Source organism: Mobula birostris, chromosome X, assembly GCF_030028105.1.
Source record: "Mobula birostris isolate sMobBir1 chromosome X, sMobBir1.hap1, whole genome shotgun sequence".
Lineage (NCBI taxonomy): Eukaryota > Metazoa > Chordata > Chondrichthyes > Myliobatiformes > Myliobatidae > Mobula > Mobula birostris.
Window position 1 is genome coordinate 52,085,015 of NC_092402.1, and position 17,816 is coordinate 52,102,830.

The 17,816-nt window shown below is 49.4% G+C and overlaps 1 protein-coding gene across 1 annotated transcript in view; it reads left to right on the plus strand.

Annotated features, from left to right (window-relative positions):
• The window catches only part of LOC140191511 (low-density lipoprotein receptor-related protein 1-like), a 293,778-nt gene that overhangs the window by 210,647 nt on the left and 65,315 nt on the right, over positions 1–17,816 (plus strand). The window contains exons 52-64 of the mRNA XM_072248962.1: positions 53–169; positions 1,323–1,451; positions 2,155–2,277; positions 2,587–2,727; positions 4,193–4,380; positions 6,456–6,639; positions 7,050–7,135; positions 10,202–10,321; positions 12,187–12,374; positions 13,210–13,415; positions 14,260–14,448; positions 15,352–15,500; positions 16,516–16,609. Coding sequence (XP_072105063.1) covers positions 53–169; positions 1,323–1,451; positions 2,155–2,277; positions 2,587–2,727; positions 4,193–4,380; positions 6,456–6,639; positions 7,050–7,135; positions 10,202–10,321; positions 12,187–12,374; positions 13,210–13,415; positions 14,260–14,448; positions 15,352–15,500; positions 16,516–16,609 — 1,914 coding nt within the window. The remainder of the gene's footprint in view (positions 1–52; positions 170–1,322; positions 1,452–2,154; positions 2,278–2,586; positions 2,728–4,192; positions 4,381–6,455; positions 6,640–7,049; positions 7,136–10,201; positions 10,322–12,186; positions 12,375–13,209; positions 13,416–14,259; positions 14,449–15,351; positions 15,501–16,515; positions 16,610–17,816) is intronic.

Sequence of the window (17,816 nt, forward strand, 5' to 3'; positions counted from 1 at the left end):
TTGTGCTATATGTGGGTGCAGGGTATAAGGAACATCTCCTTCTCTTCTGCAGATAAGTTCTGCCGCTATTCTGAATTTGAATGCAATAATCACCGGTGCATCACCAGCCGGTGGGTCTGTGACGGGGCAAATGATTGTGGCGATGGTTCAGATGAAGATGAACGTTGTGGTGAGTATACACATGACCTTCTGAGAGAGTCATCTCCCACGGTTTTTCATTTGCCACTCTCCATTCTCCTCCACCTTCCGTACTGTCCCGTCTGGGATTTAAATGGTGAAGGAACAGTTAGTAGATAGGTGTCAGGTGATGCATTTTGGAAAAAAAAACACAAAGTAGGACTTAGACTATGAACGGTGGGGCACCGGGGAACGTGATGGAACAGAGGACCAAGGAGTACAAGTGTATTGTTCATTCAAAGTGGTGTCATAGGTAGAGTGGTAAAGAAGGTGTTTGGTATGCTGACCTTCATCGGTCAGGGCATTGAAGTTGGGATGCTGTGTTGCAGTTTTACAAGACGGTGAGGTCGCACTTGAAATATTGTGTTCAGTTTTGGTTGCCCTGCTATAGAAAAGATGCAATTCATCTGGAAAGGGTGCAAAGGAGATTTAGATTTGGATGTTGTGTGGACTGTTGGAATGAGTTATGTAGAAAGAGAATGAGCAGGTTGTGACTTTATTCCTTGGCGTGTAGGAGACTGGAAGATGACCTTATAGAGGTGTATAAGATTATGAGGAGCAACTTCTTCACCGAGAGGGTGGTGGGAAAATGGAACGAGCTGCCAGAGGAAGTGGTTGAGGCAGGTACATTAACATTTAAAAGGCAATTGGGCATGGACATGGATGGGAAAGGTTTGGGGAGTGGGGGGAGAGATATGGACCAAACGCAGGCAAATGGGACGAGTTTAGGTGGGAATCTAACTAGTTGGACTGAAAGGCACATTTCCTTGCTCTTTGACTCTATGCTCACTTACAGTGACAAACTTGCAGCAGCATCATAGGCAAGTTGAAACAGGCAACACACAAAACTAAAATTAAACATAAATTCTATAAAGTGAAAAAAAATGTGAAACAGGACATCAGACCCACTATCAGAGACAACTGGCTGGTTAGTGCAAGAGGTGGTCTGTGACCTGTGGCTTGTTGTGTTTCATTGTCAAGGCAGGGTTTAAGGTTGTGCTGGTTGGTTCAGAAACCGAATGGTTGAAAGGAAGGAGTGACACCTGTAGATACTACCGATGGTGGGGAAGGATGTCCCCATGATGTATTGGGCAGAGTCCACTACTCTTTGGTTGTTAACGTCCCTATCTTGGTATCCCCTGTAGCGACAGCCACGTGTGGACCGGATTCGATGAAATGCTTGGGATCCCACATGTGTGTTCCAGCTGCTTGGAAATGTGATGGGGACAAGGACTGTCCGGATGGTGCAGATGAGAGTGTGGCGGCTGGCTGTGGTGTGTATTGCAATGGGAGGGATCCATCAGTGAATGGGGAGGGGCGGTGAGGAGGGAGCGCCAGGCTGTGGGAGGGGCGGTGAGGAGGGAGCGCCAGGCTGTGGGAGGGGCGGTGAGGAGGGAGCGCCAGGCTGTGGGAGGGGCGGTGAGGAGGGAGCATCACGCTGTGGGAGGGGTGGTGAGGGAGTGTCACGCTGAGGGATGGGCGGTGAGGAGGGAGTGTCACGCTGAGGGAGGGGAGGTGAGGAGGGAGCATCACGCTGTGGGAGGGGCAGTGAGGAGGGAGTGTTCTGTGGGAGGGGTGGTGAGGAGGGAGCATCACGCTGAGGGAGGGGTGGTGAGGAGGGAGCATCATGCTGAGGGAGGGGTGGTGAGGAGGGAGTGTCACGCTGTGGGAGGGGCGGTGAGGGAGTGTCACGCTGTGGGAGGGGCGGTGAGGAGGGAGCATCACGCTGCGGGAGGGGCAGTGAGGAAGGAGTGTTCTGTGGGAGGGGTGGTGAGGAGGGAGCGTCACGCTGAGGGAGGGATGGTGAGGGAGCGTCACGCTGAGGGAGGGGTGGTGAGGGAGCGTCATGCTGAGGGAGGGGTGGTGAGGGAGTGTCATGCTGAGGGAGGGGTGGTGAGGAGGGAGTGTCATGCTCTGGGAGGGGCGTTGTGTTGGGAATGAATGAGGATGGGCTTTAGCTTTTACTCTTCCCTGCAGTCTACAACAACACGTGTGATAAGGGAGAGTTTATGTGTCAGAACAGGCACTGCATACCCCAACATTTTGTCTGTGACCATGACAATGACTGTGGCGACGGCTCAGACGAGTCTCCTGAGTGTGGTGAGTTTTTTCCATCCCTCTTGCCTCCACACCTCTCCCCGACTCTGACTCCCTCTCTCCACTACACTCCTCCCCATCTCTGTGTCCCCTCCTTCCCCTTCACTCCTCCCCATCTCTGTGACCTCCACTGGACCTTATACACCCTCCCTGTCATTGTGATCACCTCTGTACCTGATGCCATTCCCTTTCTCTGGTGCCTGTACACCTCCCCACATCTCTCCCTCTTCTACTTCAGCTGCCCAGGTCCCATAGCTCTGGAAGTTACTCCTTTCCTAGCTGAGCTGAGCGAAGTCTTCCCTCCTTTTACAGAGTATCAGACTTGTGGCCCCACTGAGTTCAGGTGTGCCAACGGCCGGTGCCTCATCAATAGTCACTGGGAGTGCGATGGGGAATTCGACTGCCACGATCTGTCAGATGAGGCGCCCAGGAACCCACATTGCACAGGTTCTGGTACGTGTTAAGTTCCTCTTTGTCTGCTTGTGTGTGGGAGCCTTCCCAGTGAGCCTTGTTTTTCTGTTCACTGTCTGTTGCAGAAGTTAAGTAAGCTGTTAGGGGACCTCAGCGGGTTAGGCAGCATCTGTGGAGGGAAATAGAGAAGAACAAAGGAACAAACACTTCAGCTCTTCATGTGTGTGGTGAACTAATTAAATGAGTGATTGAACATCTAACTAAGCTTAATCCTTTCTGCTTACATCATGTTAACATCCTTCCATTCTCTGTTCATTTATGTGTCTAACAGCTTCTTAAACCCTTCTATTGTACCTGCTTCCACCACCATCCCTGGCAGCATATTCCAGGCAGCCACCTCTCTCTGTAAAATAATTCACCCCAAACATCTCCTTTAAACTTACCTTCTCTCACCTTTAATGCATGCCCTCTGGTATTAGACATTTCAACTCTGGGGAAATAGATACCGGATGTTTATCTTCACCTCTCATAATCTTATAAACCTCTATCAGGTCTCTACTCAGCTTTCACCGCTCCAGAGAAAACAACCCAATTTTGTCCACCCTCTCCTTATAGTTCACACCCTCTAATCCAGGCAGCATCCTGGTGAACCTCCTCTGCACCTTCTCCAAAGCCTCTACATCCTTCTCTTAATGGGGATATCTCATTATAAGAGGCATAGATAGGATAGGTGGCTAGAATCTTTTTTTCTGTATAGTAGGTATATCAGCAACAAAATTGTGTAAGTTGAAGGTATAGAGGAGGGAAGTTGAAAAGAGTAAGTTTATCCACTCAGAGGTGTCATAACCATGAAAGCACCTCAGCGTGTCTGTTCCTTAGGAGGCTAAGGAAATTTGGCATATCCCCATTGACCTCACCAATTTTTATAGATGCACCATTGAAAGCTTCTAGAATTTTTATTAACTGTCCCAATAGAAGGGAGAGATAAAAGGTGTTGTTGATCTTGTAATGCAGATAAGTGGCGAAATTGGCAGATTGGTTTATTACTGTCAAATGTACCAAGGTATGGTGAAACATTTGCTTCACATGCCATCCATTCAGAACATTTCATCACATCAGTACTTTGAGGTAGAACAAGGGAAAAGCAGTAACAAAATGCAGAATAAAGTGTCACAGTTACAGAGAAAGCACAGACAGACAATGAGTTAGATTGTGAGCTCAGCAGTCTATCATTTCGTTCTAGGGGACCATTTAATGGTCTGATATCAGTGAAGTTGTCCTTGGGCCTGATGGTATGTGTTTTCAGGCTTTTTTATCTTCTGCCTAATGGGAGGGAGAGAAGACAGGAAGTCCGGGGTGGGTGGGGTCTTTGATCCTGCTGGCTGCTTTACTGAGAAGTATGGACAGTTAATGGATGGAATGCTGGTGTCCATGTTGTGCTATGCTGTGACTATGGCTCCCTCGCACCAGTTACTAGTTGCCTCACCATCCCGCCCTCTTCCTGCAGAGAAGAAATGCAACGAGTCGTTCTTCCTATGCAACAACGGGATCTGCGTCAATGAGACCTACCTGTGTGATGGCAGCAATGACTGTGGCGACGGCTCTGATGAACTGAACTGCTTCATTGACGAGTGTCTGAACAGGGAATTGAGTGGCTGCTCCCAGGAGTGCGAGGACTTGAAGATTGGGTTCAAAGTAAGTGCAGGAGGGGCGCACAAAGGGTGCTGTGTACAGGCATTGAGGGAGGTGGGGCGATGGGGGAAGTCGCGGAGGGATGATGAGGGTGAGGAGGGGGCAGCAAAGGCTGCTGTGGAGGGTGTGCCATTGGAGGGGTGCTAAGGAGGAAGGGGCCTGGGAAGGGCACCATGTATGGGCAATGAGGAAGGTGGGGTGATGAGGAGAAGGAATGGGAGTTGAGGAATGGGGCCTCACTAGCACTGAGAGGGAGAAGGGAGGCGAGGATGAAATGCAGAGGAAGGAGTACCGTATGAAGGGTAAAGAGGAGGTAGGGGCACATGGATGGTATGATGACCAGACAGCGAGGAAGATGGTGGTTTGATGAGGGAGGGTTGGCAAGGAGAAGGGAGGAGCCCCAAGAAAGGAGTACTGGGTGAGGGGGGAGTAGTATCAGTTAGGGAGGAGCAGTGAAGAGGGAGGCATGTTGAGGTTGGGAGGGATATTGACGAGGTTGGAGTGCTCTTCCATGTTCTATCTTAAAGCATTTCATTTTATGTTTTTTCTTGTAAAATTTATGTTTAAAAATTACACGGATGATTAACATCTCATTTGTGTTTCTCTTGTGAATGTGGTGTGCCTGATGCTGAGTGCTTGTGCTTCTGCAAGTTGGTCTTTTGTTGCTGGGACTCAAGGGAGAGAGGTCAGAAAGGTCGGGACTTTGGAGTGTAGGAAACTGAGGGGTGACCTTATAGAGATGTATAAAATCACGAGGGGCATCAATAGAGTGATTCCTCTGTCTTTCTCCCAAGAAATTTAATAGGAACCTGACCTGATTGAGGTTTATAAAATTATGAGAGCCATTAATAGCATAGATAGAAAGTTTTCCCCAGAATAGAAGTATTAAATATCAGAGGACATGCTTTTAAGGCTAGAGGAGGAAGTTTAAAGGCAATATGAGGGGCAAGTTTTTTTTAAGTTGAGAGTGATAGGTACCTGGATGGGTTGCCAGGGTAGTAGTTGAATCAGGCTGTGTGGTGGAATTTATGAGGCTGTTTGATATATGAATGGAATGGAGGGATGTACTGTAGATGATACACAGGAGGAGGGCTTTTAGTATAAATTGGCATCACAGTTGGCACAACGTCGTCAGCTGAATGGCCTTTGCACAGTGCTGTTTTAAGTTCGATGACGCTCCATGATGAGCTCCTCTCATACAGTAGATCAACATTAGAAACACTTTCCACTGCTTAGAGTTTTGTTTTTGTATGATAGACAATATGTTTAATTTATGTTTTTCTTATGTTTCTGGTATTGATTTATTATTGTCACATGTAAATGTCACAGTGAAAAGCTTGTCTTCCATGATGTTCATACAGATCAAATCATTGTACAGTGCATTGAGGTAGAACAATAACAGAAGGCAGAATTAAGTATGAAAGCTACCAAAAAGAGTTCTACTATATGCCTGTGATGCTTCTGAATCCATGCACACATGGACTTGTGCATGTGACAATAATCTGCACTTTGACCCTCCACTTAAGTGCAGTCCTAACCCAACTGCTCGCTAGAGAGAAATGTTTCACCTCAAGTGTCAGTTGCTACACCTTGAAAGGTCAGCAGTAAGAGGAGAGTACATAGTTAATGGCAAGACCCTTAACATATAGCGGAATCTTGGGATGAAGTCCACAACTCCTGGGAAGTGGCCACAACCAGATGGGATGATAAGGTGTACGGCATGCTTACCTTCATCAGTCAGGAAGTCACGTTACAGCTGTATAAAACTTTGTTCAGACTGCACTTGGAGTACAATTCTGGTCACCCCATTACAGGAAGGGAGTGGGGGTTTTGGTGAGGGTGTTGAAGAGGTTCACCAGGATGCTGCCTGGTTTAGAAGGCATGGCTACAAGGAGAGGTTGGACAAACTTGGGTTGTTTTCTCTGGAGTGGCAGGGGCTCAGGGGAGACCTGATAGAGGTTTGTTTGATCACTGTGAATATTTTGATCACTGCAAGTAAGTGCTTTCCATTGCCCCTGTACGCACCTATTTCTGTGCGTGTAAGCTTGGTGCTGACGTAAACCTTGATGCCTTTCCAGTGCAGGTGTCGGCCAGGGTTCAGACTGAAGGATGACGGGAAAACCTGCGTGGACCTGGATGAGTGCTCCACCACTTACCCCTGCAGCCAATATTGCTTCAACTCATATGGTAGCTACCGCTGTGCCTGTGCAGAGGGGTACACCCAGCAGACCCTGGACCCCACTGGTTGCAAGGCCAATTCAGGTAACAACCCAGCAATCATCCATATATCTCTCTCCCTCTCTCCCTTTCTCCATTTCTCACTCCTCCCCCTTCCCCTCTCTTCCTCCCCCACCCCACTTCCTCCTTCCCCTTCCCATTCTTTCTCCCCCCCCCACTTTTCCTCTCTGTTTACTCCCACCCCTCTATCTCTCCCTCTCCCTCTCCCCAGCCTCCCCTCCCTCCCTCTCCCCCTCCCCCTTCCTTCCCCTCCCCCCCACCCCTTTCTCTCTCCCTATTCCTTCTCCTTCAGCTGCCTGGGTCATTGAGGTCTGGGATCACCCTCCCAACACCTTCCCATCTCCCTCTCCTTCTGTCTGTTGCCACGTGTCACCCTCTGACTGGACAAAAAATGTTGCGCTATTTAGTTGTGCTGTTTCCCTTCTTGTCCGCAGACGATGAAGCCTTCCTGATATTTGCAAATCGGTATTACTTACGCAAGCTTAACCTGGATGGTTCAAACTATTCTCTGCTTAAACAGGTGAGACAGCTCTCTTCTCAGCCCTGCACAGAGACTCCCTCCCTATCCCTGGGTCAAACCCACACTGGGAGCACCGTGTACAGTTCCCATCTCCCTATCCCTGGGTAAGACCCACTCCGGGAGCACCATGAGCAGTTCCTGTCTCCCTATCCCTGGGTCAGACCCACACCAGGAGAACCATGTACAGTCCCATCTCCCTGTCCCTGGGTCAGACCCACACCGGGAGCACCGGGCACAGTTCCCGTCTTCCTGTCCCTGGATCAGACTCACACTGGGATTACGGTGCCCAGTTCCCAACTCCCTATCCCTGGGTCAGACCCACATTGGAAGCACCGTGCACGGTTCCCATCTCCCTGTCCCTGGGTCAGACCCACATTGGAAGCACCGTGCACAGTTCCCATCTCCCTATCTCTGGGTAAGACCCACTCCGGGAGCACCATGCGCAGTTCCTGTCTCCCTATCCCTGGGTCAGACCCACACCAGGACAACCATGTACAGTCCCATCTCCCTATCCCTGGGTCAGACCCACAGCGGGAGCACCGTGCACAGTTGCCATCTCCCTGTCCCTGGGTCAGACCCACACCGGGAGCACCAGGCACAGTTCCCGTCTTCCTGTCCCTGGATCAGACTCACACTGGGATTACGGTGCACAGTTCCCAACTCCCTATCCCTGGGTCAGACCCACATTGGAAGCACCGTGCACGGTTCCCATCTCCCTGTCCCTGGGTCAGACCCACACCGGGAGCACCGTGCACAGTTCCCATCTTCCTGTCCCTGGATCAGACTCACACTGGGTTTACGGTGCACAGTTCCCAACTCCCTATCCCTGGGTCAGACCCACATTGGAAGCACCGTGCACAGTTCTCGTCTCCCTATCCCTGGGTCAGACCCACATTGGAAGCACCATGCACAGTTCCTGTCTCCCTGTCCCTAGCTCAGACCCACACCAGGAGAACCGTGTACAGTTCCATCTCCCTATCCCTGGGTCAGACCCACACCGGGAGCACCGTGCACAGTTCCCATCTCCCTATCCCTGGGTAAGACCCACACCGGGAGCACCATGCACAGTTCCTGTCTCCCTATCCCTGGGTCAGACCCACACCAGGAGAACCGTGTACAGTCCCATCTCCCTATCCCTGGGTCAGACCCACACCGGGAGCACCGTGCACAGTTCCCATCTCCCTGTCCCTGAGTCAGACCCACAATGGGAGCACCGTGCACAGTCCTCATCTCCCTGTCCCTGGGTCAGACCCACACCGGGAGCACCGTGCACAGTTCCCGTCTTCCTGTCCCTGGATCAGACTCACACTGGGATTACGGTGCACAGTTCCCAACTCCCTATCCCTGGGTCAGACCCACATTGGAAGCACCGTGCACAGTTCCCATCTCCCTATCCCTTGGTCAGACCCACACTGGGACACCGTGTACAGTTTCTGTCTCCCTATCCCTGGGTCAGACCCACATTGGAAGCACCGTGCACAGTTCCCACCTCCCTATCCCTGGGTCAGACCCGCTTTGGAAGCACCGTGCACAGTACCCGTCTCCCTATCCCTGGGTCAGACCCACACCGGGTGCACCATGCACAGTTCCCGTCTCCCTATCCCTGGGTCAGACCCACAGTGGAAGCACCGTGTAGAGTTCATACCTTCCTATCCCTGGGTCAGACCCGCTTTGGAAGCACCGTGCACAGTTCCCGTCTCCCTATCCCTGGGTCAGACCCACACCGGGAGCACCGTGCACAGTTCCCGTCTTCCTGTCCCTGGATCAGACTCACACTGGGATTACGGTGCACAGTTCCCAACTCCCTATCCCTGGGTCAGACCCACATTGGAAGCACCGTGCACAGTTCCCATCTCCCTATCCCTTGGTCAGACCCACACTGGGACACCGTGTACAGTTTCTGTCTCCCTATCCCTGGGTCAGACCCACATTGGAAGCACCGTGCACAGTTCCCACCTCCCTATCCCTGGGTCAGACCCGCTTTGGAAGCACCGTGCACAGTACCCGTCTCCCTATCCCTGGGTCAGACCCACACCGGGTGCACCATGCACAGTTCCCGTCTCCCTATCCCTGGGTCAGACCCACAGTGGAAGCACCGTGTAGAGTTCATACCTTCCTATCCCTGGGTCAGACCCACACCGGGAGCACCGTGCACAGTTCCCGTCTCCCTATCCCTGGGTCAGGCCCACACCGGGAGCACCGTGCACAGTTCCCGTCTCCCTATCCCTGGGTCAGACCCACATTGGAAGCACCGTGTAGAGTTCATATCTTCCTATCCCTGGGTCAGACCAGACTGTTTCCTCTAGTATTAGATGTTTCAACCTTGAGGACAAAGATACAGGCTGGCTACTCTGTCTTCCCTTGCCCGCACCCACTACCTCTGTTCTTGGTTTATAAGATCATTACTTTCTTAAACTTATAAATTGATAGAAGTTTAGTTTGAAAGAGTGCAGAGAAAATCTACAAGGATCTTCCTGAGACTTGGCTTGTAGACCTGAGATACAGGGAAAGGTTGAATAGATTTAGACTCTTTGTTCACTGGAGCATAGAATGAGAGGAGATTTAATAGAGGTATACAAGATTATGAGGGATACATCGATCTTAGGTTAAGGGTGAAAGGTGAAATGTTTAAATGAAACATGAGAGGGAATTTCTTCACTCAGAGGGTGGTGAGTGTGGAATGAGCTGCCAGCAGAAGTGGTGAATGCAGCTTCAAGTGTAGCATTTAAGTGGAGTTTGGATTGATACATAGAATGATGGGGTTTAAAGGGCTATGGTCCAGGTGCAGGTGCTCAGGTGCTCAGGTGCTCAGGACTGAGCAGAAGACCAGACTGGCATGGACTAGATGAACTGAAAGGCGTGATTCTGTGCTGTAGTGTTCTATGACTCTCCCCTTAGTCTTTGCAGTTCCAGAGGAAACCCTGGTTTGTTTGAAAAGCCCGACTCGTGTATATTTAGCCACGTGGTTGGTCCAGCCACAGCGGTCTTTTGCGCCTGTTCCCCATTTCCTTTTACTTCTGCAGATCACATAATGCCATAATGCTGATTTTATGTGTTCTGTCCTAGGGCCTCAACAACGCAGTGGCTTTGGACTTCAATTACAGGGAGCAGCACGTGTACTGGACAGATGTCACCACACAAGGCAGCATGATCCGCAGGATGCATCTGAATGGCAGCAATGTGGAGGTGAGTGACTGATGTCCCTCTCCCCACCCAATCCCCAACCTCCCTGGGAGCCTGAGCAAAGACAGACACAAAACTGGTGGTGTTATGGACAACGAGGAAGGTTGTCAAGGATTAGAGCGAGGTCTTGTTGCCTCATTAGTGGTCCCAAAAAATTAGTGGACCTCTAATGAGCCTATGACAAGATCTCACTCTAATCCCATGTGTATTGGATTAAACTCCATCTGCTATTTCTCAGCCCACCTCCAAGGTCAAAGTTGAATTTATTGTCACAGGCATAAGTACATGTATGTGCAGGTGCAGTGAAAATCTTGTTGCAGCATTGCAGGCAAGTGGTACATAATAAATAAAAACAAGAGCAGAAGTGGCCATCTGGCCTGTCAGGCTTGTTCTGCCCGTTCAATAAGGTCACCGCTGATCTGGCTGTGGACTCAGCTATATCTACTTGTCTTTTCCCACAACCATTGATTCCTCTGCTCTACAGAAATCTATCTAATTATGTCTTAAATATATTTAATGGAATTCCCTTTCCTACTTCTCTAGCAGAGAATCCCACAGATTCACTACTCTCTGGGAAAAGCAGTTTCTCCTCATCTACATCCAAAATCGATTCCTCCTGATCTTGAGGCTATGTCCCCTTGTTCTAGTATCACACACCAGTGGAAACAACTTTCCTGCCTCTATTTTACCTGTCCCTCCAATAATCTTATATGAAGCAAAAAACAAAAAAAATCACGACATATGTCAGCGATAATAAACTTGATTCTGATTCTCTAAGATTCTTTCTCATTGTTTTGACTTCCAGCAAGTACAAACCCAGGAGTCTCAATCTCTCTCATAGGTTAATCCCCTCAATTACCAAATCAGCCTAATCGATCAATATCATCAGAGACACAACATTCACAAGAAAAATATAAATTAGACACAATTTCTACAAGAAAGAACAACATTAAAAAGATAAACAGAATCCTGAAGTCCATGGTAGTGCAAAGTGGTCACAGTGTTGCTATATTATTTAGTGATCAGGGTTGTGCTGATTGGTTTTTGAATCGAATGGTTAAAGGAAAGTAGCTATTCCTGAACCTGGTGGTGTGGGACTTCAGGCTTTGATGATGAACGTTGCCTCCTGTAGACATCACTGATGGAGGGAAGGGATGTGCCCATAATGTATAGGGCAGAGTCCACTACTCTCCACTACTTCTTGCATTCCTGTGTGTTTGAATTGCTGTACCAGACCATGATGCAAACAGTCAGGACACTTCCAACAGTACTTCTGTAGAAGTTTGAAGAGTTTTCGGTGATATTCTGAGTCTCCTAAACCTGCTATGAAAATAGAGATGCTGGCAAGCCTTCCTTGTGAATGTGTCTGTGTGCTAGGCCCAGGACAGGTCATCAAGGTGTTAACACCCAGGGATATAAAGCTGCTGACTTTCTCCACCACCCTTCCCTTTGCTGATGTCAATGATCAATTCTTTTAATTTTACTGATGTTGAGTGAAAGGTTGTTGTTAAGCGCCATCTGCCATTTCACAGCCCTCTTCAGCAACACCTTGATATCAGCCTGCCGCCAAAACTACCCGCAACGATATCAACAACTCCACCACACTCTAATGATTTGGATTAGACATATGCACACACAGAGTAATGCACACGTGTGCACACAGACCCACACATACAGTGACACACAGAGTAACACACTGTGTAACACATTGACACACACAGTGATGCGTGCACAGAGCATTGGCGGTCAGGATCGAACTGGTTCTCAGTGGTTCCATCCACTGAGTCTCAGTTGTGTGCATTAAGGCAAGCCTGCGATGTGTGGTAACCTGTTATGCGTGCTTCTGTTCCCCCCGTACTCCCCTCCAGGTGCTGCACAGGACGGGGCTCAGTAACCCGGACGGACTGGCTGTGGACTGGGTGGGTGAGAACCTGTACTGGTGCGACAAGGGCAGGGACACCATTGAGCTCTCCAAACTGAATGGAGCCTACCGCTCTGTGCTAGTCAACACTGGACTGAGGGAGCCTCGGGCTCTAGCTGTTGACGTCAGGAATGGGTGAGCTCCCTCTCCCTCTCTTTGCTCCATCTCCCTCGCATACTCTTGTTTCTGCTTCCTCTCTCCCTCTGCTCCTTCTCTCCCACATTCCTCTCTCTCATTCCTTCTGTCCACGTTCCCTCTCTCCACATTTCTCCTCTCCCCATTCCTTCTCTCACCCACTCCATCTCCCCGTTCCCTCTCCTCTTTCCCTCTCTCCCTGTTGTTTCTCTCACCCTGTTCCTTCTCTCACCCACACCGTCTCCCCATTCTCTCTCTCCTCGTTCCCTCTCTCCACTGTTTCCTCTCTCACCCATTCCCTCGCTCTCCTGTTCCTTCTGCCCCCCATTTCCCCTCCCTCTGCCCTACTCCCCTCCCTCCTCTCCCTTTCTCCCCAATTCCTGTTTCCTATTTCCCCAACCTTGCTCTCTCACCCTCTCTTCCCTCCTTCTCTCATGCTTCTTCTCTTCCCCAACATTCCATTTCTCTTCCCTTTACTTCCATCCCTACCTTTTCCTTCACTCCCTCCCTTTCATATTCCCCTGCTTTCTCTTCCCTCCCACTCACTCACTCACTTCCCCTCTCTACTCTTTGCAACCTCTGTTACATCTACCCCTCTTCACTCCCTCCCTCCCTCAATTCCCCTCTCCTTTTTTCCAATCTCTTTATTTTCCCTTCTCTTCCTCTTAAAGCACACCCTCGCCTGCCCACTCCCTCACCAGTGACAACGAAGACACACACACACACAAACACACACCGCCTGCAATCAGGACCTCACCGCCTCCACTCTGTTTCCCTTACCCTGCCCACTGAGCACACTCACATGCTGTCACTTCCATCTCTGCTCCCCACTCAGCTACCTGTACTGGTCAGATTGGGGCGACCACCCGCACATCGGCAGGATTGGCATGGACGGCTCCAACAGAAGTGTGGTGGTGGACACCAAGATCACCTGGCCCAACGGCCTCACACTCGACTACGTCAACGACCGAATCTACTGGGCTGATGCACGTGAGGACTACATCCAGTTTGCGGACCTCGATGGTGCCAACAGACACATAGGTGCGTGGTCATCTCGCTCTTGAGCTCAGGGATACGAGGCAGTTGATGAAGGAGGAGGGAGAGAGGCGAGGAGGTGTAGGGAAGGAGTACCAGAGCTCGGGGAACTGGAGGGGGAGAAAGGGGAAGAGGGGAAAAGTGGGGTGGGGAACAAGTTTCAGGATTCAGAGACTCAGGCAGCTGACAGAGGAGGGAGGAGGAGAGAGAGAGAGAAAGGGGGAAGAGAGCGAGTCCAGACAGAAGTGACTGAAGATAACTGGCAAAGCTAAACTTTAGAATTAGTTTACATACTTTGAAGTTATACAGGAATCTTTTGGTTCTTTTGTGGAAGTTTTGATTTGATTTTAAACGTAAGGGCTTGTTCCTAACTTAATGTTTACACTTCCTTTTTCCCTTTTCGTGGAGAGAATATGTTAATATGTTGTAGGTAGGATTTTTTTAAGAGTACACATCCTAGAGACTAAATTGAGTAATCCACATTTTCTCTGCATTACTGTGTTGTATTCTTTTGTTGTAATAATGAGATTCCTCAAACCATTCGAAGTGTGACATTTTTGTATCTGGGAATAGAAATAAATGAATTGTCTTGAAAACAAAAGGGGTGATGAGGCGGGAGCGCTGTGCTGCTGGAAGGGAGGTCAGGGAGATTCTTGGGAAGAAAACGTAGTTGATTCTTAGATAGGATCATGGATGAGAGAAAAATGGAGGTTTATTTAGGAGGGAAGGGTTAGATTGATTATAAATTAGTCTAATGTCAGCACAACATCATGGGCTGAATGGTCTTTGAAATGATGGACCCTTCCAGAGCAAGCATACATTAATTATCTTCTCCCTCTCTCGTTGGCAGTTCTGGACCACGACATCCCTCACATCTTCGCCTTGACCCTCTTCGAGGACTTCATCTACTGGACGGACTGGGAGACCAAGTCTGTCAACCGCGCCCACAAGAGCACGGGGAGCAACAAGACGCTTTTGATCAGCACACTACACCGCCCCATGGACATTCACATCTATCATCCCTACAGACAGCCCGAAGGTACTGCTGATTACTCCTCAGCATTGGCCTCTGAGACCCTATTCATCGTGACCTCACGGAAACAGGCCCTTCGGTCTAACTGGCCCACGGTGATCGAGATGCTCCAATTATTCCATATCCCTCTAAAACTTTCCTATCCATATACCTGTAGAAGTATCTGTTAAATGTTTTTAATGTACCTGCCTTAATCACTTCCTGCAGCAGCTCATTCTGGGTAAAGAGTTTGCCCCTCAAATTTTTATTAAATCTGTCTCCTCACCTTTAACCTGTTCCCTCTAGTTCTTGATTCCCCAACTATGGGGAAAAGATTGTGACTGTCCACCTTATCTACACTTCTCGTGGTTTTGCAAACCTTCACAAGGTCACTCCTTACCCCACTGTTCCTTCAGGAGGAGCAGAACCAGCTTGTCTGGTCTTTACTCATGACTAACACACTCTATCTCGGGCAAGGTCCTGGTGAATCTCCCTCTGCATCCTCTCCAGCTCTGTCACTCCCTCCCTGTAATGTTGTGGGGACCAGAACTGCACACACCACTCCAGCCTGTGGATGAACCAGTGTGTTATGACGTTGTAATCATAACCCTGCTGTGATATTATTCATATAGCACAGAAACAGGTGTTCTCTCTCTCCCTCCCACTCCTTCTCTTCCATCTCTGTCTCCCTCCCTTCCACTTTCCCCGATCCTCAACTCCAGCCCACTCCTCTTTGTATACTCCCTGCTCTCCACACCTTCTCTTTCTCCTCCCCATGTCACTCTTTCCACCTCTCTCCTCTCTCCCTTTCTCTCCCTCTCTCTCTGTCTCTCTTCCTGCATCTCTCTCACCCTTTTCTCCCACCCACTTTCTATCAGTGAAAACCACAATATGCATAGTACTGACATCTCACTCTCTTTCCCCCCACAGTTCCCCATCACCCCTGCAGGAAAGACAATGGGGGCTGCAGCAACCTTTGCCTGCTGTCCCCAGGCGGTGGATATCGGTGTGCCTGTCCCACCAATTTCTACCTGGCTGCAGATGGCAAAACCTGCCTCTCCAACTGCACCGCAAGTCAGGTGAGAGAGGGACAGTGAAAAGGGAGCGCTGTTGGTGGGGCAGTGAAAATGGAGCACTGTGGGAGGGAGAGAGTGAGGAGGGAGCACTGCTGGAAGGGTAGGGAGGAGGGAGCACCACACTGTGTGAGGCAAAGTAGCCCACAGAATTTGTTCTGTGCCTTGCAAGGGGTGTAGATGGGGTGAATTCACTTATCTTTTTCCAAGGTTGGTAAATTGAGAACTAGAGGGCACAGGTTTAAGATGAGAGAAGAAAGATTTAATAGGAACCTGAGGGACAACTTTTTCATCCAGAGGGTGGTCTGTACATGGAACAAGCTGCCAGAGAAAATGGTTGAGGCAGGTATGTTAACTATATTTAAACTACACTTGGACGAGTACACAGGTAGGAAAAGTTTAGAGGGATATGGGACAAATATGGGCAAATAAGGCTAGTTTCGTGGGGACCCTACTTCCTCAGACCTATGTGGAACCATACTTGGGGTATTGTATTCAGTTTGGTCACAATACGACAGGAAAGAGGCTATTCAGCTGGAAAGAGTGCAGATGAAGATTTACAAGGATGTTGCAGGACTTGGGGGTCTGAGTTACAGAGTGAAATTAGGCAGGTTGGCATTTTATTTATTTGAGTTTAAGTGACTGATAGGTGACTTTAGAGAAGTTTATAAAATCATGAGGATCTTAGAATGGACGCAGTCTTTTTCCCCAAAGAATCAGAGGGCATAGGTTTAAGGTGAGAGGGGAAAGATTTAATAGGAACCTGAGATGCAACTTTTTTTCTCAGATGGTGGTCCTTCTGTGGTATGAGCTGCCAGAGAAAATGGTTGAGGGGTTTTCAACCTTTTTTTATATCACGGAACAATGCCATTAAGCAAGGGGTCTGTGGATTTAGAGGAATGTGGGCCTAAAACTGGCAAATGTGACTGGCTTAGATTGGAATTTTGATCATTGTAGAGGGAACAGTTTCCATTTGGTAATTGGACAGCTCATGTTGACCTTTGTGCTGGTGCCTCTACAGTTTGTGTGCAAGAACGACAAGTGTATTCCTTTCTGGTGGAAATGCGACACAGAGGATGACTGCGGCGATCGCTCAGATGAGCCAGAAGATTGCCGTGAGTATTGGCGAAGGAATCCATCTCGTGATACATTCCTGGGTTTAGGCACTGGGTGAAGTTCCCTCTGCACCGTTCCATCACACACTTCTCGGTTTAGACACAGGGTGAAGCTCCCTCCACCCCATCCCATCACACACTCCCAGGGTCAGACACAGAATGGAGCTGTTGTGATTGAGTTGGGAGAAATGGAGGAAAATTGCTGGATAAAGATAGATTGGAGGATGTGCGGAGGGTCTCTTGAACATTTGAGTGAACAGCTGTTTGAGTGTGCAGGCTTCTCTGGGAGTTTTCCTGCCAATTTGGACTGCGTTTATTGGTGACTGCTAACTGCATAGCCTCCGGCTGCAGTCACTGGCAATTTACCAGGAAGTTGTTTCACTCCGAAAAAAGGGAGAAAGTCACTGTTGATCCCCCGCTAACATTGGGACAACACCCCTTCCTTGTTGCCTTTCTCAGTTGGTGTGGGTGTAGGAGCATTTTGGTCATCCCAACCTTTTGTGGCCTGGGAGTTCTTTGAGACCATAGGAGCCTTTCCTAGCGCTGGAATTTCTGGCACCGTGTCGAGTGCTGGGTGCTTTCCTACTGCCCCAGCAACAGAGATTTCTCTTCCACCCCGCTGTTTAAGTACCACAGGCTGGTTTGGACAACTCCCTGCTTCAGACGAATGCAGGGTGCAGTGTATTTTGCGTCCTACAATAACACTGGAACTGTGTTCAGAGGCCATGGAGGACTTGTTTGGGGGCGACTGTATTCTGGCATCTGAAAAAGAGTTTGGGAAGGTGGTGTACTACCTGAGTACTGACCAGTTGGTGCACTGGGCCCTCAGATATCTTTTTGGAGATAGAGTGGTAGGGCACTTTTCCAAAGCCCAGCCCAAGGCTTCTACCTCTGGCAGCACTGGTGACCACTCCCACACAATGGATTGTCCTCGGGCATGTCAAGCCCTTTATTTCCAATGAGGTCCTTCTTCTCCATCACCACCATTAGGCATAAATTCAAGAGAAGCACCCTCTGCAATCTCTCTCTGGCACCAGTTGTTAATGTAGCTGGCGCAGCAGGAGGACATTGAAGGTTGGTTTACCGTCTGGTACAAAGAGGAAAACTACCAGATGTATTGGAGTTCTGAGTGCTGCCGTACCATGCATGTAGAGAGGTGGGACACTTTTGGAGGGACTGTCCTAAACCCCAGCCCAAGGATTCCACC